Source organism: Anopheles cruzii, chromosome 2 (genome assembly GCF_943734635.1).
Source record: "Anopheles cruzii chromosome 2, idAnoCruzAS_RS32_06, whole genome shotgun sequence".
Taxonomy (NCBI): domain Eukaryota; kingdom Metazoa; phylum Arthropoda; class Insecta; order Diptera; family Culicidae; genus Anopheles; species Anopheles cruzii.
In genome coordinates, this window is record NC_069144.1 from 49,122,900 (window position 1) to 49,146,579 (window position 23,680).

General features: G+C 50.1%; 1 protein-coding gene across 2 annotated transcripts; it reads right to left on the minus strand.

Moving 5' to 3' along the window:
• Window positions 1–491: 491 nt before the first annotated feature.
• On the minus strand, window positions 492–22,078 carry LOC128268972 (GTP-binding protein REM 1). 2 transcript variants are annotated; one of them, XM_053006294.1, is made up of 11 exons: window positions 21,944–22,078; window positions 20,052–20,284; window positions 11,492–11,942; window positions 10,629–10,770; window positions 10,429–10,461; window positions 9,229–9,351; window positions 8,533–8,751; window positions 8,359–8,444; window positions 3,803–3,983; window positions 3,600–3,733; window positions 492–3,528 (listed from the first exon to the last, which is right to left on the minus strand). In XM_053006294.1, exons 3-11 carry the CDS (start codon window positions 11,696–11,698, stop codon window positions 3,382–3,384), a joined length of 1,272 nt encoding a protein of 423 aa, XP_052862254.1. In that variant the 5' UTR covers window positions 11,699–11,942; window positions 20,052–20,284; window positions 21,944–22,078; the 3' UTR covers window positions 492–3,381. The 2 variants fall into 2 exon arrangements, with proteins under 2 accessions (XP_052862254.1, XP_052862255.1); XM_053006295.1 differs by lacking the exon at window positions 11,492–11,942.
• Window positions 22,079–23,680: the final 1,602 nt, after the last annotated feature.

Consider the following 23,680-nt stretch of genomic DNA (forward strand, 5'->3'; position numbering starts at 1 on the left):
TTCCACTTGAACTGAGATGTTTTGAATCAGGAAATGGTTCACCTAAAATGGAACCAGAATTAGACATTGTCCTACAAACAAACTCTATTCCTGTTTGCGGTATCTCACAACGGAAAACAAAGAACTGAAACGAACCAGAATGGGCGTTACTGTCATACTCCAGTACGCTATGTGTTGGGACCACGTTCAATCTCGACAATTTCCGTGTCTTATCTTCGACATAAAATTTAAGGGCAGCCCTGCGGTGTCCGCTGCACAAGCCGAGACATATTTGCTGACATCTCACTTTCTCGGCGAACGAGAGACAACAAACTGCCGAATATCCGGTATGCGAGCATACGACCCACTCACGATAACATGTTTCCGTCATTCGTGCCAAAACCTGAATACTGCATACGGAAGACATACTGGATTTTACTTACGCCCGACGATATTTCTCAGCATGATGACCAAAGCAACATCGAACCAACATCAGTCATAATCAGTGAACAATATACGTTTATTTTTACTGAAAATTAAAAACAGTGTCGTAAGCATGGGGTTTGCATATCTGTCTATACGTATGCATATCGTTCTCACATAGTTTGTTTGTATATGCTTTGGTAGGTTTTAAACGATAAAAGATTTACAATACAGGCTGTTGGTTGATAAAGTCCGACACATTAGCATTTCGCCAGCAGCCTCGTTTGCCACTGCCTATTGCATTCTTTCTGTCCTTGAGTTGTAGATGTTTACGATTGTTTGATTTCTTGTCTCCGGCTTCTTGTTGTATAAACGTAGTAAATGGTTTAAAAGTCTTAAACATTGCAACGAATTTTTACTGCAAGGTGGCGGTACGGTGCTAACGCCGTTCGAGGTTTTTGGACGTGTTGGGAGTGGAACCGACAATCATAATGGAAGGTAGTGGGGGCGATGCTTGCTTCTTCATGCTTGCCGCTACTCTATCAGAACCATCTAACGCTATTATTATCTTTGGGCCCACAGTTAACAGTTTATCAACTCTGGCTTTTGCCGTGCAAAAGTAGAGCATTGTTCGATTCGAGTTTCTAGTCGACATTTTGTGTAGTGCGCGGTTTTTGATGTTCGCGGACTTATTGCTGTTTGTCGCATTTATTGTACATACAGTTTACATCACAACAGCTACACGGTACACGGTATGGTAATTGTTCAATGAATGATGCCTACAACACGTGCTTACCTAATGGACTCGTTTGGTGCGACGACAAGGTGCGAGACAAGGAGAAAGTTCCCGTGTGTGTCCCGTGGCAGCAGACTTCTGCTCCAGGGTGGGCCATCCTTCACCCATTCTTGGAGGTGACCAAAGGCCAGCAATCATTCCAGAGCGATACAAGAACATGTGGTTCAAAAGAACACGTTACGGTGCTCGAGGGCATGCGTCCGGAAGATATTGTACGAGAAAGTTTAGAGTGGAAGAGAAGTCTTCATAAATTGAAAGCATTTGTAACATTTCTGTTTTCTAAGTAGACAAGCTAAGTTGGTAGCACATTACGACGAGTTCGTCATAAAGACTTTCAACAGCAACCACGCTACGCGGCGCGGTTGTGGAAGATAATTATCAAATGATTAAACAGCATATTCTAGCTAAAGTGTTGTATAAACCGCTGCCCGAAACTCGTGCCACAGAAAACATCGGCTTCTGCCGTTCGGCAGCGGGAAAGAGTTTAACTTTAATATAAATCGATAGTTTGCAGGACACCCTCCCGTTTTCCCCCATGACCACCGCATCTACAGGTAAACACTGGACACACAGGACAACAGCGCCGAAACGAACCGAATGCGATGCGATTTTTTTTGCTAGAATCGATACACCTCTAAGCCTTCTGCTCGCCAAATCGTCCGAAGTCCGAACGAATGTTTTGCAGAATTGCGGTTTGATTGCTTTCGTGCCCCTCTTGTCACAGTATAAATAGAATTTCTTATCGCTCTATCACTGTATATATCCTTATAGCATATGGTGGCGGATACAAACATACAACAAGATCACGGTACCGTGAGGGCACACGACCACGGGCGGGGGCTACGGAAATCGAATTAGGTCTACTTGCCACTTGGTTGATACTAATTTCCTCACTGTTATTGCGAGCTGTCCACCCCCCCAAATCCCAGCTGGTTGTCACACGTTTCCCAATACAAATAACGATCATATAAACAGTTTGTTTTTTCTACTATCACCACCGCATCACGACGGCCGCTGTCGGTTTACAGCCGTTGCATTTGAAACGATATTCAACTATTCGTGTCTGCGCGCGTGCCTAAGTACTTATGCTGCTAGTTACAATGCATTTATTGATGTTTCATGAGCTTGTTCTGTAAATGTATATGAGACAATGGTGTTATGTTTTGATTATTTGCTTCACGCACTTGCGATCGCGTGATTAGAATTGTTCCGCTTCAAGACGCTTTTAACAACTGGTGCCCGAATCGAATTTGCTATTGATTTCTTTCACTTTCTTTAGCATCTGTCAACTCACTTGCTGGCCGCCTTTCACTTGAATGCTTTATTTCTTTTAAACTCCAAGAATCAGCCCCAGCGCTTACTCCTATTTCGGTAGAATGGTTTCATAAACGTTTGGTTACACTTTACAGGCTTTAGTTTTGCTTTGGTTTGTGTGGTTTGGTACTAACTTAATTCGTGGCGCTGTAGAAAAATGAGTTGCCTTCTCGTTTGTGCCCTTAAAACGGTGCCTCTTTTCTTTGGTTGTACGGATTGTTGGGATACAGTTTATTTTTCTTCTTATGGCAAAGTACAGTGGGAAATGAAATCGCTTACACTAAGAATTGCGTTGTGGCACAGTTTTTCACATCCGTTCGCATCTCTTTGTAGCTCACATTGGTTTGCGATGGTCGTCTCGTGAGTCTCGCTACAATGTGTGTCGGTCGGTAGTGCCTCTCAGTAGTGGTTCATCTATGCTAATCATCCGCGCCACGTGTCGGTTGTTTTACCTTTGATATCTCTTATTGTTCCGTGTTTCGGCTTTGAATTCGCTCGAGAAACCTTCCCTTCATTAAATATATCTATGAGCTGACACGAAGGCACTTTTAGCATATAAATTTTATAACTACTGTAACGTTGCCGCCGAATGCTGTGCTCCCCGATGGTCTGTGTGGTGGCGTGTGTGTTCCTCGTCCCTGTCGCTTAGGCTGCACCGGACTGTTCAACGGTGCTCTTCTACTCGCACCTATACGTGCACCCACACACGGGCTTGGATGTCAAATCATCATTTGCCCGTGCGTGGTTGATGATACACACGCGCCCTGATTACAAAAGTCGAGTCGAGTGTCGCTCGAGAAGCGTTGAATATTCAGGATCCAAGATAGTGGCCGGGTGGAAGCAGCACGTGAAATAAACGAGGGACCGCCCTACAGCACCTGCAAGTTTTCGCAGTTCTTAAACTTGGAATCCTCCTTGCCAAAGACCCAGGTAATCATCTGGCGGGCCTTCATCGAGGCCCGGACAACGCTGCGATTTTTGTACCAGTGCACAGTGGATGACGGCTCGCGGGTGCCCTGCGGAAGGATACGAACGCGGGGTTAACAATTTGAACTCACACGGCCTGGACGACTCCCTCGAAACGAACCTGAACCGCGGCGAACTCCCTCTTCAGTCGTATCTGCGACAGTATCCCGGCCAACAGCTCGTCCACGTTGTGGTTGATAGCGACCGACACCTCGATGAACTTGATTTTGTGCGTGCACGCCAAACACTTGCCGTCTGTAATCGAAAAAATTGACATCGTGCAATTGAACCCTGCGAAAATCCCCGGGGCTGGGGCGGGCTTACCCTGCGAGGAAACGGCACGTGATCGGGCCAGATCGATCTTGTTTGCCACCAGAATCGTCGGCCGGGACCGGCTTACGTCCATATCGTGCAGCATGTTGAGCAGCTGGTCCGCCCGGCTGAACGTCGCCTTGTCGACCACGGAAAACACCACCAGAAATGCGTCCGCCTTGAGCATCTCATCCTGCGAACGGGAGCGAGTGCGGGTGACATCGTTGACAAAAAGCCGAAGGCAGCCCCGGAAAACGAAACGTTGCGGAAAATCTCTCCTCCGCCGACTCGAGACTCGAGATTAGCTTGATTATGTCAGCTCGCGCGCGGCGGCTCGCCGCATTAGTATTCCGGACCGAACGAACCGTTCCCGGCGAGTGCCGTCTTTATTTGCGCAATTTACGGGCAACGAGGAAATCCTTAACTTTTTGGCAGGCCCGTTCCATCGGCCTGCCGACTGGCCGGCTGCCTGCCTTTTAACCTCCAGGGGATCGGGCAAACAATAACTTTGCTGGCTCAAAAGGCTCGGCGACGGCGGCAGGAAGTGAAAGAGTTTCTCTTAAATAATCCAGTTCGTTCTCGGAAGGAAACTTTGGTTGCCAAACTTTGCGGACTGAACAAACAGTGGAGGTTTGGTTTTTGTTTTGCATTTTATAACGCTCGGTGTGTATTGTTTTAAAGTGCCCAGGACGTGCTCTCTCAGGGGGGGGTTTCGTTTCCTTGTCTTCGCCACAGATAAATGTAATCGTTTGAAATGGTGAAAAGTATGCATTTCAAGTAATAAACTAATAAACTGCGTGTCTCAATTATTATCGATTGATTGAATGATAATCGTGATAATTCGTTTATCGAATTTTTTTGCCATTTTCTAAAATATATCAAATCTACTACCTAAAGTGGTTCGATACGCCGGAAAGCTGATTGCCTAGCGTGCCACGGGACTTTAATGAACGCTGCGCTGCTCCGACTAAAGAAATGGAGAAGAACCCTATCTGCCGATAAAAATGATAGCAGAAAAAAACATGGCACTAAACACAAATGTTTGGAAGTTACTTTATTCATTTCAATTTACCGATTACTTACTGCCTTCTGATCGTCCTGAGGTCCCTCCGCAAATTGTTCCGCGTGTTTGCTAGTAACTTCCGCAACGAGTCGTAAAACGGGCTGCTCGGTTGCCGAATTAATTTAACTTCCCCCCATAATAATTGCCAAGCGCACGAATCGTTGCCGGCAATCTGCTGTAACGTTTCTGATTTTCGCCTCAATTAGTAAGCCATCATCAGGAATGCTTTCGCTTTTGCGCATGGATGGATGTCGCGCGACCCTCGCGCGGGCGTAAGGAAAAAAGACAGTACCGACCAAAAGGACACCGGATTCCATCCATTGCGCTCCAAATCTGCCATTGATTAAACACGCTCAACGCCCCGGACCCGACCCAACCCGGGATGTAATGAAATGAAAATTTATTCCCCCACCGCAACCCACCGCAGCCGCCGGCGTTCGCAACCGATCGAAACCAGAAAGCGCTGACCCAGGGGATGTCCGACCGGGAGTGGGATGTCCTGCGTTTCACACTTCGGTTCATCGACGCGCTTTCGATGCTTAAAATTCATAAACGATTCCCGGGTTTGCTGTGGCACCGATTAGGACATAATATACTGACCCCCCAACCCCCTCCCCTGGCCACCCGACTCAGCCGACCTTTCCCGGACCCTTCGGGCGACGTGTGTGACGCACGAACGGGGGTCGCCCATGACAGGACGATGGACCGTATATACGTTTTAAAAATTCATCTCGCAAAGGGTCGTTCAGTCCGTGTGCCGCTCAGCATCTCCCATGCTGCTGCTGGCCAAACATTTGGACCCATCGCCCTGGCCACCGTCCGCCCATCCGGTTTCGCCTTATCAGCAGACACCCTGTCAGTCGCCCGGTGCCAGTTCCGCATTACTGCAGACGTCCCGAGCCGGGAGCTCGGAATTGTCGAAACACGACAGTGCGCTGCTCCTGGCGATGTCCTTTGCAAATAATAAAACGGACTGTCGCCTCCGGCTGACAGGCGTGCGGGCTCTAAACTCCTGGTGTCCTGGACGGTGTACTGACACCGTCCTGACAGGAGAATACTATTCAGCGTCGATGGAATGGCATCACCGGCTGCAGCATTGATAAAATAATTATCATGTACTATTGTTGTGTTCCGGCCACCGGCCACTCTTCCACGCAAATCGCGTTGCGTGTCCGGAGTAAAACGAATTCAATCTGGACCGGGCTGGCTGGCTGGCTGGCTGGCAGCAAGGTGAGAGCAATAAAGGGGTGATGATTCCGCAATAAAAGGCAATGAATTCGTAATTAGTTACGGAGGCGTGATATTCCTCCGGGGGGGCGCCATTGTGGTGGGAAGTTTCGCAATTGTTGCTCTGTTGGTTGCCACGCTGGCACGGCACCGGCCGCCGGGGGATGATTTCATTTGCGGGCGCACTGATGGTGATTTTTTCATCCGGATAGAGCACGCCAATTAGGCGACCACATCGTTACCAGGTTGGGATTGGAAATTTAATTTTCCCCGCAGCCGACAATCGCTAGCCCTCGAGATGGCACGAAAAGACGGGTCGCTTGGCGATCCTTTTGCCTCACAACGCCCTCTTGTGTCGCCACAGTGACACATTTCGAATCGGCCCCAGCACCTGGTCCGTGTCCGTGTGTCATTCTGTTATTGCTTCCTTCGCCCAAGACAAAAGTGGCCCCACTCGGTGGCCACTTGGAAAGAAGAACGACCAGCTAGCTACTAAGCAAACGCGAACGTTTCACTCAGGATATTTGACATTTCTTGACTCGCGTTACTTGAACCTCACCCTTTTGAAGCCCTCTTCAGAGCGAGACAATGGGAATCTGGTTCGTGGCAAGAATGAACCACAAACCGCCTTCGCCTAGGTTCCGTAGGCCCAGTTCGGAGTAAAACCTTCGGAAAAGCACTAGGGAAAAAACTAAAGCAGTGAGTGGTTTCGTGATACTCGAGAAACGGCCCGGAAAAGTATCAGTTAGTGGCGGAAAAGTACACTCTTAACCCATCCACAGTTTTTGTAGTAATTCCGCAGTAATCGAATGAGACTACTTCACAAAGCTTGAAACAGGACCAGAGTAACTAACTATATCACAAATCGATGTCTGAGTTGCGATCAGTCCAAAAAGAAATGTTACCGACCATATTTGCTTCAGCTTCGGAAGTAAATGCCGAGTCAAAAAGAGTGTTTGCATGAAACGTCTTCAATTAGATTATCTCGCGGTGAAATCTTCGATAAGCGCACTCGGGAATCAACGGTCATTCAACCGAAGTACGATAGGTACAGGACTATTTTACTTCGGGCTGATCAAAGAGAATGTTTGGGGCAACAGAGACAATCCAATTTAAATTCCTTAAACTTATTTAACGAACAAATTGGGATAGATTAGCGTCTCGTTTTTTCAAGGCTGCTACTTAGCGCTCACATAGCCATAGGGAGACCATAGATTACCTTATAAATAATTATGCGGTGTTATGCTGCTACTCATGTTGCACTTATGCCGAAAAGTTTCGCCATTTTGAATGCTTAGTTAATGTTGTTTTAATCGAAACAATTCGCCACAAACGCCCGGATCTGGGCGAAAACAAAAATTGACTTTTGCGCCCCAGCTCACACATCGTGGTTTCTGCACGAATTGTTGGCCAAGACAACACACTAATGATGCCATAGCCACCGTCTTCCACAGACCTGCCGTCCTGTGACTTTTTCTTGTTCCGGAAACGGAAGGGGCCATGAAAGGACGATGCTACGCTACGATTTGAGAGATAAAGACGGCATCGAAAGAGGATCTGAAGAAGGCAACAAAAAATATTTTTTGAGGTGCTCTGTGGAGTGGAAAAAACGCAGGCACAAGTGTATGGAGATTCCTTTAAAGGGGACAAAACAGATATTCATGAATAAATAAATACCTTTTGGAAAAACACAAAATTATCATTCATTACAGCTTCATACATCCTATTGGGTCGACTTTTTCCTAACAATGGTACGGTGGTGCTAGCAATCAACCGGCGTTAGTCACATCAATTAACTAGAAATTAGATAGGCCAAAGCCGTATCGTAAACTAAGTGTGTCTCAATGTAAGATAATGCATTGCCCGGGATCACGTTACAGCTCGGCCACGCCACGTAACGAATTCGAGCCACGTAAAAATAATTAACACAGCCTCACGCCTGTGTGTCATCTTTTGGTTTATGAGAGTTAATTTCGCTAAACCATTAAATATTACAGCCTAACCAACAACAACCAGCGGTCTTTTGGCTAAACCCCTTTCGGCAGGACTCCGGTCGGGAGGTAACCAGGTAAACCAGGACATCCTCAAGGCACACACTCTCCAAATGGGTCACTTTCTACCACCTTGATTTATGATTAAACGCCTCCAGAAAAGGCATTACAATTATTAGTTTCTCTCCGTTCCATGTTCTCGGTCTCGAGTCTTGGAGGCGCGTAACTGTGTGCTCCGCTCCAACGGAGCCCCCCGAAAACCACACGGATCCAGAGCGCCACCTTACCTTGTTCCCTATGCTGTCGTTGACGAACGTTAGCTCCGATTCCTCTCCGTTTAGGATGATGGATATGTTCTGCTCTCCGGACAACTCTGCGGTGGACAGGAAAAGTAACAGAACAGTGGACAGGTAAGTTGAGTGGGTCCCCCGGTTGGACTCTGTGTGTGTGTATGTCGTTACCTCGTGTGTCGTAAGCGTTGATACACTCCGACGAGCGGAACTGCGACAGGAGGGCCCCTTTGCCGACTCCCGGAGCACCTATCATCATGACCCGGTACGAATCGATCGGGACGCTCGGTTGCGTTTGGACCTCGTCCACGACCCGCACCGGGCTCACCGGGGCCAAGCTGTTGCTCCGCGAGCGTCGCCGACGGAACGAATCGCCCCGGTTCACGACTCCTGTGGATCGAAGAAAAAAAAACAAACGGGACGCGTAAAGGATAACAACCGGATAATGTTTGCGGCCACCCAACCCAACCCAAGCCCTTGTGCCACAATCACTGCCGGAATTGAAAGGTATTATTCTGTGGGGACCGGACCGGCGGACACACATTAGTGCATCCGATTGTCGGCGTCGGTACCCCCGGTAGGTAGTTATGATTATTGCTACATCATCATTTAGAAGTCACCTCGTGTCGAAAGAGCAACATTTACGGTACCCACGAGGCAGGCTCCAAGAGCCGACGGAGGTGTCGGGTCTAGGCCCAGCTTCGCTGCTCCTCGCCGGAGCTTAAACGAATTGATTGAGCGAATCAAATTAACTCCAGAAGAGGTTTGCCCAATCGAGTGCCACCTTAAGTAGGTGATAGTCCGCACGACTTATTTGTGGCTTAGGGTTTGGTCCTTCCTCCGGTGGCGGTGAGCCGTGTCACGTACCTTGCTTCGATGAACTGAACGTTCTCAGTCTGATATTGTCGTCATCTTCCTGATCGTCGAGCTGTAGGTGCTGTAGGTTGATCTGTGGCACATCCAGAAATGCATTCGATTTTCTCGGTGTCGCTGAATGGAAAACGGAAAGCAGGTTAATGATTCGCTAAAGCTGATTAGAGATCAGAGGATAAGGTTGGTTGGAGAAGTAACAGAGATCGGTGCATGCACAAATCGGTACCACAGAGAGCGGTCTTCTACGGTTCGAGAGTCGTTCGTGAAACACTCTTGCATTAAATATGTATACATGAATTTAAAGAAGGACATTCATTCAAATCATGCCAGTCAACACATTCGCTGTATCATTAAAGCGGATCACACCGCAGGGCAGTTCCAGAATTTCCACCAACATCTTCTGGCACAGTCCTTTCTACTACCGGTTTCGATGCCTTTCGAGGTCCTTTGTTGGCAACGCTGCCGAGCGCACGGAATGTTGCAGCAACATAATCAATCCACCCATCACTCGTGATTACGACCGACCCCGACCGCAAATGGGAGGAACCCTGGGAGGAAATATTACGATCCGTTTTTCTGCACTTTCACCCATCCGGCCTCGTAGGATGCGAAGGGCACTGGACTCGGCGATGGACTCGTCGACCCGTCGAAAGAGTGTCCTGTCCTGCCAACGAGGACATTTCTGGCTGGTCGATTCCAGCAAACGCGGTCCAGTGATTGTGTGTGTGTGCGAGCATGTGGGCGTTATTTGAACGATGCAAATACCTACACACACACGCCCGAAGGCCACTGGGCCGGACACGGACTAAAATTGGAAGTTTCAGAAGCGTACTTGGGCCAGGGACATTGCAGCACATTTGGGGCGTGCAAGAGATTGACAAGAGGACGACAACTACACAACCTGAATGGGATGAAAGGGGGACAAACACACACATACGAGGACACCGAGGACACATTCAATCGGAGCTGCCAAACTAGCTGGGAAATTGGCTCGAAACCTACGCAACGTCATATAGGACCCAGAGAGAGATAGAGGGAGAGAGAGACAGGCGTGGGGGTTTACAGAGAGAGAGAGAGTAAACAAACAACAACGACAGGATCCGGAACCCCGGGGAGGGAATACGGGGATGTGCATGTACACCGGAAGAGCGGAACTTCGAGCCGCTTGCCGGCTTCAAATCACTCCGGCCATACCTAGCTTAATCCTGACATTTTGATGGCGTCGCTCTGCAAATGGACAACAAGCATAAGTTTGGGAGGCGCACGGATACGGAAGTTTAGAATATGATCACGCCGCGCGATCGTACGTCGTCCTCATTCGCGAGTGTTAGCATTAGCAAGCAAATGGCGGAGACCCTACGGCCCTTCGGCGGACACATTAACTGAGCTAGTACCTGAATTGTGCATCGGGCGCCTCTGCGATCCTCGGCGTTTCTGTGGCGGCGGAGTGTCGGAGTCGTTCAGTCGTGGCTCGCTCGTGCAGTGTCCCCGTGAGTCCTGCAGCGTCACGGGCGGTGGCTGTGGTTTGCGGCGTACCTGCGACATGACAGAACCGGGTCGTTAATTTAAATTATTCGGGGTGGCTCAACAGAAAGAAAATAAACATTGAACAAAAAGCATGATAAACATGATAGTGTTTGAAATAAACTGTAATTAAACCACTAAAGGACAGGCTATAAATTATTATAAAATCAAAGAAATATGTTTTTGGAAAACGGCGTCATAGGAAAGCAGATACGAAAACGAAGTCTAATCCATAATATGCGTACATTAAGGGCTGTCGGAAAGAATTAAAAGCAAAGCAATATAAAGCACCTCAAAAATCCGGTCCGCTTAAAGTTGAATTTGAGAAATAAAACAAACGTTCAGTGAGTTTCGTGTGAACATCGAAAGAAGGAACGAACTCCGCCTTTCGACTGGAAATCGGATCTGAAGATCTGATGCCGATAATTGACTGCTTTAAAGGCAAATAATTAAGTAAATGCATAAATTATTCCTCACACTCAGCTTAATTTCGGTTCAATTGATCACTTGGCGATTGGTGCGCCATCTGTTGTTGGTCTGTCTACTGCGAGTGTTCGAAGTACGTTCGAGGCTTTTGATTTGCTCTTTTTGCAGTATTAAGAAATTAAAACTAAGCAACACGATAAACTTTACAAAGCAAAACTCAATAAATCGATATACGGTAGGACTGAAGAACACTTTGCCGTGAGAGAGAGTTTCCCACCAGAGTCTCCGGCCGCGAGACGCTCCTTACCGATCGTGGTCCTGTGATGCGTGCGCTCTGCGATCGTGTGGCCGGCTTCCGGCGCCGGTAGCCCGGCGTGCCGCCTTCGGGCGTGTCCCCCTCCGACGGCGGGCTGATGATCGTTTCCAGGCTGGCGCAGGCCGGCGCCGAGATGGAGGAACTGCGCTTCTTGTACGCGGGACGCGCCGACGAAGATAGCTCATCCGCCATGGTCATCGAGAGGTTGGGAGAGGGTGGTTTGGTTGCACTACTCTCTCTCTGTCTATGTGTGTGCGCGTGGGTTCGTCTGTGTTACTCTACTGTTTGTTGGTGTGTTTCAGATTGCTTTCGAATGTTATTGCTTGCCGTCGAGCGGGCGGTCGCGTGTCCTTGCTTGCGTCTGCCGATGATGCCGCTGGTGCCTACTGCTGCTGCTGCTGCTGCCAGCTGCCTCGGTGCATTGTTTGATCAGCGGCGCGGGCTGCAAAGACAGAAGTGTGCGTGTGACAGAACACAGAACAATCGTGTGTGATGCTGGCACTCGGTGGCCCTGACATTCGCGTGTCCGACGGGGGGTTCGGGGCGTGTTGGCCGCCCTCATATCATGTGTCATGTTAGGTGGTCATGTTGCCCATCGCATGCACCGGTGGGCCGTACCTTATTGCGCGGTCGGACGATGTAAAACTTTGGGTCCTGAACGGATTCGCTGCACATCAGCGGTGCAGCATCGTGTCACACACCTCAACACGCTGCCGGCCTTTTAACTGGGCCACTACCAAGTAGTCGGCTGTACCCGATCGGATCCTAAAAGCCCGCCGGGCGTGGTTGTGCGATTGCGACACACAGTTCAGCACCCGGACCGGGACGAGAAAACAATCCGCCCGCCAGCCAGCCAACTCATGAATAAACATCAACATTCTGAACCATGATTTACCGGAACAGGCACCGTCGGCCGTCGGTGGCTGCTTTTGAAATCCTTCGCTGACTGGCTGGCTGGTTGCGGGCGCTTTATGGTAACTTCCGTAAATTCAATTAGTTAAAAGTTGCACCACAACCAGCCGCATATCAGTGCCGGTGCGGTGCGGTGCCGCCGGTTACGACACACTGCTATTGATAAAGCAGTGGAACAATAAGACCACCGGGGCACGGGGCACTTTCTTGACCCCTTTCTTCCTAATGGCGCCCCGGGCGGCCGACCCGACGGTGCCGACAGGGATATTTACTGCATGCACGCGGAAGCGCAAAAACCTAAACTTTGGGTAACTACGGTAGTGCCTGGGGACCGGTAGGCGGGGCCCCTTAGGGCCTTTCCGACACCCATCGTCCATCAGGCCCAGCCTGCGAGTCACACACGCGCGCATTCCATTTCCTCCGCAGAAGTTCCGAGGCGCGCAAAATTCTTGTAGTGCCTTCTGGGAGACACACCGGACTGGCAAATACGGTGTACGAAGTGCGCCGGGGGGGCACGAAGTGGCGGGGTCGGTCGGAACTCTCGAAGAATTCAATATTTTAACGTCTGTGGACTGAAATGTGGAGCGCTCCTGCGTGCCTCCCTCCCGAGCATGTCAAGACGGATGGTAAGAAACATGTTCTTACCCATGTTCTTTTTACCCACGCTCCAGCCACGGTACCATGGCTCTGGCACAGGGTGACTCGTCGTCTTCGTCCTCCACGGCCAACTTCCATCGACTTTGCCCGAATGAATTCAATTAACTGTTGCGCACGGTTTCGGTGCGCGCCAACGTACGCAAAGTTACATCGGTTTAGCGCTACGTCATATTCACAATTAAATTTGAACCACATCACTTGGGCGTGGTTGAGGGGCCAAACTCACAAGAAACGGGGGTTTGTTTAGCAACGAACATGTAACAGCGTTTGTTTGTACCCTTCCGAAGGTCTATCCCGTCGAGGTGTGCAGTGCGGCAAATAATTTCTGTGACTTCAATTGCCGTTTTAAGTAGACCTTTAACGAGACGTTAGCGATCAAACCCAAGTGCTGGTATCAAATTTTACGTGGAGTTAAGGTCCTCGAGATCGCTGGATAGCATTTATTGCAGGATCTGGTCTAAATGGTTCGATTTTTTGGTACCAAACGTAATGGAAGCTTATCGTTAGTTGGGGGAAGAAACGGCCAACATTTGGTTTAAATGCCGACACTCGCTACAACGGGCGCCACCACCAGAAGAAAACAGCGATGCGTCAACCAATGTTCATTGGCGTGTTTTATTGCCCAGCATCGTTCGGAATGTGTACTTCATCGAAATGGGATCTGTTATTACCTTCGGACACGTTCTGGTCTTGATCGGAATTGGTCGAAGTGCGAAGAATTGCGACAAATTGATGGACAGAATAATGGATATGGGTCCAAAAAATGCATCGCTTTATAGCCTCCAGAGCCCAATCCAGTTTGACGCAGAAACTGTAAAAGGTATAGTCTTCGTTTTGGGAAAATTTTGTCACGGACCTCACGAGGTATTGGGTTTGGAGTTCCTTCAATTTCGAAAAATACTTATCGAGTTTACTAAACCTTAGAAGCAATGAACGAAATGGGGAATGGTTTGTTTTCTAAAATGTCTAGAATGTTCAACTTCAGCTGGTACGGCTTCGAAACGTGGCAGATGTTGACAAATAATGCTGGACGCTAATACTACGGAGGAAAATACTAAACACTCGTTAATTTTAAGTACTTGTGTATACTTTTTTAAGCCCTCTATCGCCTCTTTATGTTGCCCTTTGTCGTCCTTCTACTACCAACGAGGCACGACCAGGGCACGTGTGTGAAACAAATAGCCTCAATTAGTTGGTAAGTAAGTTGGTAAAACTACTAAACGAAACGTAACGGCTGCACATTTCTCTCCCGGCCACACTCTGCGTCGAGCGTTCCAAGAAAATGCCTCAAGCTGCTAAATAAATAAATATTAAATGTTGTTTCCGTTTCCTTAAGAACCCGTTTCTCAACTCACGACGCACGACGCTCTGTGTGTCTGTCGTGTCGGACCTGCGTGGCCCAAAAGTTGCGTGCCAAATGGGTATATTTGAGCCGATTCTCGGTGCTGGTCGATTGTGTCAGCAATTGGCAACCATTTTGGGCACTCCAAAGGTCAACTATTCCGCTTCGCTCCGGCCGTGGCCGTGTTCACATTAAAAGCATTCTACTTTTGTCCACGCGTTTTCCGTGAGTGGCCAAACTTTTCTCTAACAAGAAACAAGGTTGCGCTTGCAACCCAACTTTTAAGTACAACAAACCAAACTTTTCCCTTTGTTGCCGGACTGATTCCTTTTTCGCCCGCAGATTGACCGGACCCAGGGGACTTGGCGCAATGCGTTGGAAAACGTAACGCAAAAAAAATAAACTTTTCACCAAACTTTTCACGGGAGAGGCATTCAAAATAACGGCCCGTCGGGATCTACTCGGGAAACTGAACGCTGACGGCTCGGTGGGAATTAACATTTGGAGTATGTTCAAAACCATGGCCACACGTTTAACAACTGGCGGGAAAGGGGCTTGGGAAATCATTATGCGAAGGCGCACAGAACCCGGATCTCGTAGCTCGTAGCTTGATTCCAGTTGGTCAGATTTATTGTGTGTTGTAGGTACAAATGAAAGCGCGCGCCTCATTAGAGTGCTGGGCGACGTACATTGCATGACGCCCCAGGCATCCGGCGAGCATAAATTTATGCTGCAAAAACCATGTGTAGGTTCAGCAGAAAAAAGGTAGTCTTTGTATAAACAAAAAACCAAATGTAAATGGATGCCCGCATTAAGGATTTAAGCATATTGTTGTTTCCTGTCCGGATAACTGATGACCGCACGAAGGCACAGAACCGTGCGTGCGTGACACCGTTGGGTTGGCGCAATTCTTCAAAGCCAGGCTCGTTTGCCAAATGAATCACCAGCGCAACGATCCCAGCGATTAGTGGCTCCCCAACGCTACCTAACGCCCGCTGTTGTTCGCTTCGGCCTCCTGTGGGGCGTTTGTGAAATGCAATATGGCCGCCCGAAGGCAGTAAATGTGCTTCTAATTGCGGCCGCCCCGCCATATGCTCGGGCGGCTAAAAGGCTTATGGGGGAGATAGTTGCCCAAACCGGGAACGGGCTGTTGCTGTCCGTATTCCAGCGTTCTGATAATTTACCATGCAGATCAATGGAGTTTGTTCCAAGTACCTGGTACCTGGTGGAATCCTAATCATGAGTCACAACATACGCCATTCAGCAGCTCCAGCGCTTTCAACGGAACGGAGCGAAATTTTCAATCACCGCCAGGATCCAATCCCTTAAAAAGCCTCGCCGTAACATCTAACTTCTTTCCATCCTCCGGAGCGTAACGGAGCGCTTGGAAGAATTATAATTTTGTGGCTCCGACCATAAACGTTTGAAAGATTTGAGCGCATCCAAGGCTGGGTCGCTTCGCGTCACAAACCACAGCACAATAATTGCCGACCGGTCAGCAAGCCGAGCAGACAAAGTGCATAGGCATACCACAAGCCATGCCGCGTCCATCATCCTGGGCAGTTCCATCCCCCTGCACTGCTGTTTAATCAATTTAAAGCGAACATAATTTTCCACACAACTGCAGGATGAGCTCAGCCGGAGCCGCTGCAACATAATTGAATACTCTGCTCCACGTGGAACGGCGCAACGGTCGTCGGCCAGCATGGGCCGAGGAGGGACACCATATGCTTCGACGGCGGCGACGACGACAAGTGTGACGCACGTTAGAGCAAATTTTATATTTGTCCGGACAGCGAATTATTATCGCCGGCGCTTGCAGCGTGCCGTACAGTTTTCTCTTTTCAATATTTTCCCATGCACCATGTTCCGGGGCCCACCGTTCGGACGGATTGATGGAACACAGGGACCATTGTTTTGCTCGCGCGTATCATGCATTACACAGCGCTTGGTTCCTTCCCCGTAAAGAGTGTTTCTTTCAGTGCTACGTTGCCGAAGTTTTAACCCGATTACCGTGCCAACACGGGAGGTATGTGTAGAAGCAACCCGTCCCGGGAGGCAAGCAACAACCGACGACCGTTCGTCACACGGCGACCGTTACAGTTTGGGATGCCAACGGGACAAGTGTAATCATAAATGCCCTGACGCGAGTGAGCGTTAATGTCTAATTTCCTTCGTTTGTTCCCGCAATCCCGGCCAGGCGACGAGACAAGGTGAGAATATTATTACCGTGCAGTAAATTACATTGCAGCTGAGGTACGTTCGGTGGTGCATCCATACATCCGGGTCTTCCGGCGGGACCGTTTGCACCGTGAGCACTAAAAGAGTTCCGGTGGTGGACAGCTGGGGCCGGCGAAGATAAGCGACGTCGGCGACGTCCAGAACGTGTCCCGTTGCAGGACACCGTTTTTCCCGTCGAACATTCCGGTCACGGTGCCGGATTCAGGCCGCCCCCGGGGTGGGTTCCGGACCTAGGTTTCCTTATGTTTCCGGTTTCTGTGGGTTCGGAAAACCAGAGGCCATCGTCGGCGGTTACCGGACCGGATGTGGACCTGATCGATTCCAGGCCTCGCCCGCTCAATAATGTGCGGTGACCGGGGAAGGTGTGGCGGTGCCCGGGGCACGGTACACGGGACGACCGGACCGCGCACACAACATGCCACAAGACTACACTGCCTGAACCGGGGATGAAACGACTCCCGAAATAGACCGGACCCAGCCCCAGGTTGGCTGGCCACTTTTGTGGCAAACGCTGGCTGGCGCTCGGCTCTCGGTTCACTGACGAACGGTTCACGGGACGCGGACGCGGCCCGTTTTGCGATGCCCAGCACGTGCGCGACGGTTGCCGCAATCCGCGCCCGACCGCGCCGCAACAGATTGCAGAACAGGCAGCGGCATACCTTTATTTTACTTGGCGGCCGTGTACGTGCCGCCGGGAGACACACCTTAGGGAACGTGTGCAAACCCACGGCAGTCGAGTCGAGCTTCTTTCGTGAGCCTACTTATCACTAATCGGCTTTAAAATGTAAGGCTGTCCCGTGTGTGCCAAATCATTTCTTCTGAGTTCTTCTGAGTTGAGGTGGTGCCCGAGACGGATGCAAACAATTTTATCCACATAAAAGCATAAGTCTGGTATGAGTTTGCTTTAAAGTTAGCTTCAACAATCAAACGGTTTGAATATTCCGTTATTGAAAGCGGCTGAATGGATTCAATAGATTTCAAAGTAACTTGTAAAGCTTTCGCCAATGGGCAATATAAAAGCATTGAAATGTCTTCCGTCGATTCACAGTACTGGTTGTTACAGTCTGGAAAATACAGTCGGATTTCCATCATGGAAAATAAAACAAGTCCTGTGAGCGTTACGCTCCAGTTATGTCGGCCGCCATGTGCTTCTTCTATGCTCCACACCAATAAAAATCAAATCGGGGAGCGCAAAAAACATAAGACAGCATTTTCTATCTCTCCCACAGCCATTAACCGCAGACTCTACCAATTACCTTAAAGTGATGCGCATGCTGATGGACTCCATCACAGCGCCTATCTCTCTCGCGCGCCGGAAACAGCAGCTAGTCCTTGTGTGGTCGTTATCACGTACTACGTACGACACACTCTGGGTCTGGGTTTTTATTTACGTTTTACAATCGACTGCAAACTCTAATGCGATGCCGTTGCGCCCGCCGGTTTCAATATACCACCACCCGGGGGAGGAGTGGCGCCCCTCGGAAAGACATCCCAGCGAAGGAGTGGGGCCGTCGGGTTCCGTCGGCGTCGGTTGGGAAATTCCTTACCGCACAGCGGCGCGCGGCACAAGAACTACGCGCGTACGCGTCTCAAAATATCCGCGCTCCTCGTTCAGACTTTTTGGCTGGTGTTTTATTTATGTTTCACTCTCTGTTCCACGCGGCGTGAGACGACGTAGTATAGAACCGATTCAACCCGCCGCGTGACACGGCCAAGGCGGCGGCGGTCGAAATGATTTTTTATCGAGCCCCGAACCACCCAGAGAGACTCGTGATCGTCGTCGTCAGAGTGGCGTGTAGCGTAGCAGCAAACGAGAAAACAACACTCTCATTAACACGGTACGTGGCCGATAATCTTAATATAGGAAAATGAATCACAGAAATGGGTCTAAGAAGAAGTTTTGGGTGCAAAAGGGACACCTTCGTTCCGGCAATTGGGGAGTTCCATTGGGGTGTTTTTTGGCCCTCCCAGTGCCATTTAAATGAGTTGTCTTTAATTGCTCGTGCAATATGGAGCAGCGTGGAGCATTTTTATTGCCCATTTGTACCGGACGTGGCCGGTGCGTGGCAAGCGGCCAAACCGATTGGCATACACGACCGGACGGACAGATAAATATTTGTTCTGCTCATCAGATCTTCGCGAGTGTTTCTCGAGCACCGAACGAAAACATTTGCCCGTTTCGCTTACGAATGGAAACATTTCCTCGACAGCCGGAAAATGTGAATCCATATGGCGGGCGCGGAAGGTCGGAAAATGGAACTTATTACAACCGCGCAATTTGTGAGTGCTGTGGATGAGATAATTCGTCGTCAGTACGGTTATCGGTTGTGCCTATATTCATTTGGCATACTCGTGTATCTAATACGTAAAAAGAAGTCAACAATTAATACGTTTCGAACCGTCGCTGCATAAGACGCAACACGCAAGGAACCGAAGACAAACATAAAACATCATCCAAAGGAAAGCATTATCCTTTTTGTGACCATCCTGGCTGCGGATGATAACAACGGCGGCGGGTCCACTTCGTAATCGTCGTGAACCCATCGATTCGAATCGTTCCACAACCGGATAACATCGTGTTTCGCGTTTGTTTTTTTCATTCACTTTATGCTGCCTAATCCCCTTACATAATTATTATCCCCTATTATCCCTTTCCGGGAAGTCAGCTCCTAATACCCACGGTCACGCGGGACAAATAATCATCCACGGATGATGGCAGTTTCACATTAATTGGCTTCATTTGGAGGGGCACGACCGGCGCAACAAAAGAGCAAAGAGCCGCGAGTCTTCGAACCGGCACCACTTATCCTGGTTTTGTTTGTTAATCCGCGGTGCCCTTTCACTCTCGGGCTCTGCTTGGCTGCTGGTGTGCTGCCAAGTGAAAGTAGACAATAATTTATGCACCCAGCTTGCGCTTAAGTGCATTTCTTGCTTGGATCCCACCCAAGGAGTAGCCGTAAATCGCCGGTATCGTTAAAGGACCAACCCCAGACCGCTCATTATCATTTTGCAAACATTCCCTCTGACGGTGATAAGATAAAGGGAACGCTTCCCAAAAGCGCGTGCTCCGTTCGTTCGTTCGATTCTCTAGCCTCTAGTTTTCCCCGAAAATCGAAATACGATTCATGCTTTCAACGACGAGTACTGCCGGCGAGGACCCTATTGCAACCGAGAGCTTCTTTCGTGACAATCAAACTGTCAAAGCCACGTAATGGCCCGGGTCTGTACAAACACCACTCAATTTAACTTTCTCCGCCAATTTATATTTTAATTAGTTTCACACCCGTGAACCGGTGCGCTCATCGGGCGCCCGGTGTCGTCCTGGGCCACCAGAACAAGTGCATTTCGCGCAGTAATTGCCACTAACGCCGGTGACAAAACACGCATTCCGCAACTTACCTCGTTATTGTTTCATTTATTGTCAATCCAGTTCCGGTGCGAGAGCTCCACCACCGTTTCACGCACACGCAGCCTTTCAGTTCACGATCTCACTACTAGCTTCACAGCCACAGCCGGAACACGTTCCAACGCTTCCAACGCTAGCACCTCAAATTCACACACTTGTCGTGGCTGCTGCGGATTCGAACAGAGACTCAAGCGCCATCTTCATTGGAGCGCCGTGGAAAAGTTTGCTGCGAAACAGAACGAAAGCGGGAGGGCCCCCCGGGGGGGAAAACGTGATAGAACGAAAGCACCGCCGGCCGGCCAGAGGCCAACAATCAAATTGGGCCACCTGGCACCATGGAAGAGTATCATGGATGGCAAAAAAGGCAAAGGATGGAACCCCAAATCTAATCTGTACCCCTCAAAAGCCAATAATGCGAATAAATTCAATCATATATCCGTATCCGGCTAATATCGAATTCCACTTCCTCGACGCGGCGGCGGTGAACTGGCCGGAAAAAGTTGGTCCTCGCCTCTGGTGGGGGCCCCCTCCATGGGGGCTGGCGTACCTTCTGGCGCATTTATGGAACGGCTGATAGCAGGTCACCCCTGCCATTATTACGAGAGGGCGCTTATCAATTATCAGTAATCGAATCGAGACCTTCCCCTCCATATGGTTTTTGACTCATTTTCCTGTGCCCAAGGAAAGGACACAGTTGTTGCGACACCCGGCACCCTTTAAGGCCAACCCCATCATCGTGCGCGCAATGGCGTGCGTTAGTTAGTGCGGCCGATACAAGTTGCGGGAAAACATCACTTCGCTTTCGACGATGTAAAGGGTTCTTTGATGACGGATGGCCTGAGGCCGAGAAGCGGCGGTCCACGGTCCATTACGATTGTCGTTAGGATTTTCACTTTTCACCTATATCGCACACAGACACACACACACACGGGGACCGTTTTCTCGGTCGCTCGATCATCATCATCATCATCGCGGTGCCCCATCATCCGAAAACAACAGTGACGACGGAAGCGGGCGCGAGGCAGCGCAAAACCCTCCCGTACCACCCCGTGAGTTGAACTGAGAAAAAGTCGGATATTTTTAGCCAATGCCGGAGATATTTTCGTCCACACGCTTTTCTTCGCCTGCTTCAAAAACCGCGCGTCACCCACCGCGACGACGACGTCGACGAGAGGCCCCACGGCGGGTTTCGTTCGCCGGATCGGTGGCCGGTCTCCTCCTGCCAGTGCCATTGATTTCCCGTCCGCTGCCGCGATTCCTTTCGAGCCCCCCCGTAGTGTTGCTCTCGCTTGCTCCCACTGTCTCGCTCTCTCTCTCTCTCTCTCTCTCTTGCACAGTCGCGTCCTTTTGATCGTTCATCCGTGGCGTATCCTTTTGCCGCACACGGCGGCGGCGGTGGTGGCGGGCTGTGCAGTTTATGTTAATTTGCCGTGGCATTTCTCGTACACTCTCACTTCCGGTCCCCCTTTTTTTTAGGCTGGAGGGGGGGGTATAGGGATCGTTTCCGGTGGCCAGCACGATACGATAATGTGTTTGTCTTCGGTTTCGCGGAGACACTTCAAGATCATCATCACCGCGGGTCTCGAGTCACTTTCACTAGCGCATCGTGGAAAATCCCGTTTTCTTTGGGGGTCGGAAAAGTGGTTCGCCGACACACATTGCTGACCGCAAAACACAGTCTCGTCGCTACCACTTTACCACCCGGGGGAGGGCTCGAAACTTCGGAAACGGAACGAAACTATCACCCGCGGAACGGAAACGGTCACGGTGCCCCCGTCGGTGACGGTCAAGCACGGTCGAAGTGTTGTGTGTGTGACCCCCGGTCACAAACATGTGTGTGTGTGTGTGTGTGCCTCGGTAGTGTACTCGCGCCGGGTCCTCTTACCTCTTTCTTGTGTTTGTGTTCGGTTAGCACTTTGTTCCCTCGGAAGGACCTCAGAAGTCGTTAGCTCGACCCCTCTCTCGCGCAGCGGAACGACAAGTCCGACGGGATCCGCGGCGGTGTCCGTGTCTAGTACAACAACCGGTCTAGTGGCGCGCGCGTGCTTCACTAACGACGACGGGGCCTCGAGTACCGCGTTCGGCAGCAGAAGGCACAGCGCCACCACGATGAGTGAGTGCGACTCGCGAGGACTCGCGAGAATCCGAGAGAGCACACGAGAGAGACAGAGAGAGAGAGAGCGCGCGATGGCCACGGAAGAGAGAGTAGTAACCGAGTGTGTAAGCGGCACCCCGACGGTCGGTAATCGCCCCCCGTAGTAGAAAAGAAAAGCCAAACAGAGAAGGAAAGAAAAAACAAACAAAACACCTCGGACAAAGAACCGAAAGGTGTCGAAAGGCGGAGAAGGATAGCGCCGGCCGACGTGTGGCCACGTCGGAAAGGGTTCGAGCAGCTCCTTGGTGGAGCACACTCTCGGTAGAAAAAGAACTGCAGGAAGCTTTGGCCGGCGGCCGTCAGGTGCATCAGGTGCACCGATTGCACGAATGCAATCGCCGGCTGCTCTCCCGCAGGATTAGCCTAGTTCCTGTGTTCGTGTGTGTGTGTACGGAGGCTCGTCAAGAGGACCGCCTCACAAGCGTCCTTAACAACTCGCGAAAAAGTGATAATGCGCGATTCAAAGCTATGACGTCACGGGTCGCTCGCAGCACGAGTGAGTGCACTCGCACTCCCGGTTCCGATGCATTTTGTGCATCATTTTTTTTCTGCGCCAGATACAAAACAAAGAAGAGGTTCCAACAAGCTGTGAGAGAGGGAGAGAAAGGACGCTAGTAGACACAACTGAGAACACACGGCGGCTATAAACAGACCCCCGGCTCGATTGTCGTAAATCGAATATTTCGGATAAATTTCCCAACCGGCTTTCCCGGCGGGACGGGACTCACGGTAAGTGTAGGTGCTGCGGTGCGATGAAATCTGGAAAAACGGAGTACGGAAACACAAACGAAAAATGGCGGGCTAAAGCAACGCGCGGTTCGTGGTGAGTGCTTCGGTTGGTTGAAGTGGTGTCTACTGAGATGTGTTCCTGAGAAAGAAGATGGAAAACACTCTCTTTGTGTGTATGCGTGCGTGAGAGAGAGAGAGAGAGGGAGAGCAGGCGTTAGAAGGAGACGGAGCGAACTGAGCGGAGAACGGGCGAAGGCGAAGGAGACCATCCTATCCTTTCCTCTGCCGAGACAGAAAGTAGGCCATCGATGATGCTCCCCAAACATCGCACCGCCGCGCGCGTATACTATGCTGAGCAACTGGAGCACACCAGAGTTTTGTGTTTTTGTTTTCTCGCTTTTTTATTATAACTTTAAATTGTGGTGGGAGTTTCGCTTTATTCCCAGTGCGAAGCAAAGGGTATTCCGCACGGGCCATGGAAGCCATTTTCACTCGCCGAGTTCGTTCCCAGAACCCGGAGCCGGAGCCGGGCGCGTGCCTTTGCCGTTTTTCTCAATTTCTGATTTACAAAGTCCAAACACCACCACCGGACGGGGAAGCCGGACGTGAACCACCTGCCTGGATTAATGGACGAAATGTGGAGCACTTTTTAGCGCGCTCGACTGGGAGCACTTCGGGCTCCTGCTCCTTAAAATATTGGACCGATTATGGGCCACGGGGTGCACCAGCAACACAAAC

Excerpts from the sequence above, each read along its gene's own strand:
- LOC128268972 (XM_053006294.1), bottom strand. The coding sequence starts at position 11,698 with ATGACCATGGCGGATGAGCTATCTTCGTCGGCGCGTCCCGCGTACAAG. Across the intron at positions 10,462-10,628 it reads GCGCCCGATGCACAATTCAG|AGCGACGCCATCAAAATGTC; the intron begins GTACTAGCTCAG and ends GTCCATTTGCAG. Across the intron at positions 8,445-8,532 it reads CAACGCTTACGACACACGAG|AGTTGTCCGGAGAGCAGAAC; the intron begins GTAACGACATAC and ends TGTCCACCGCAG.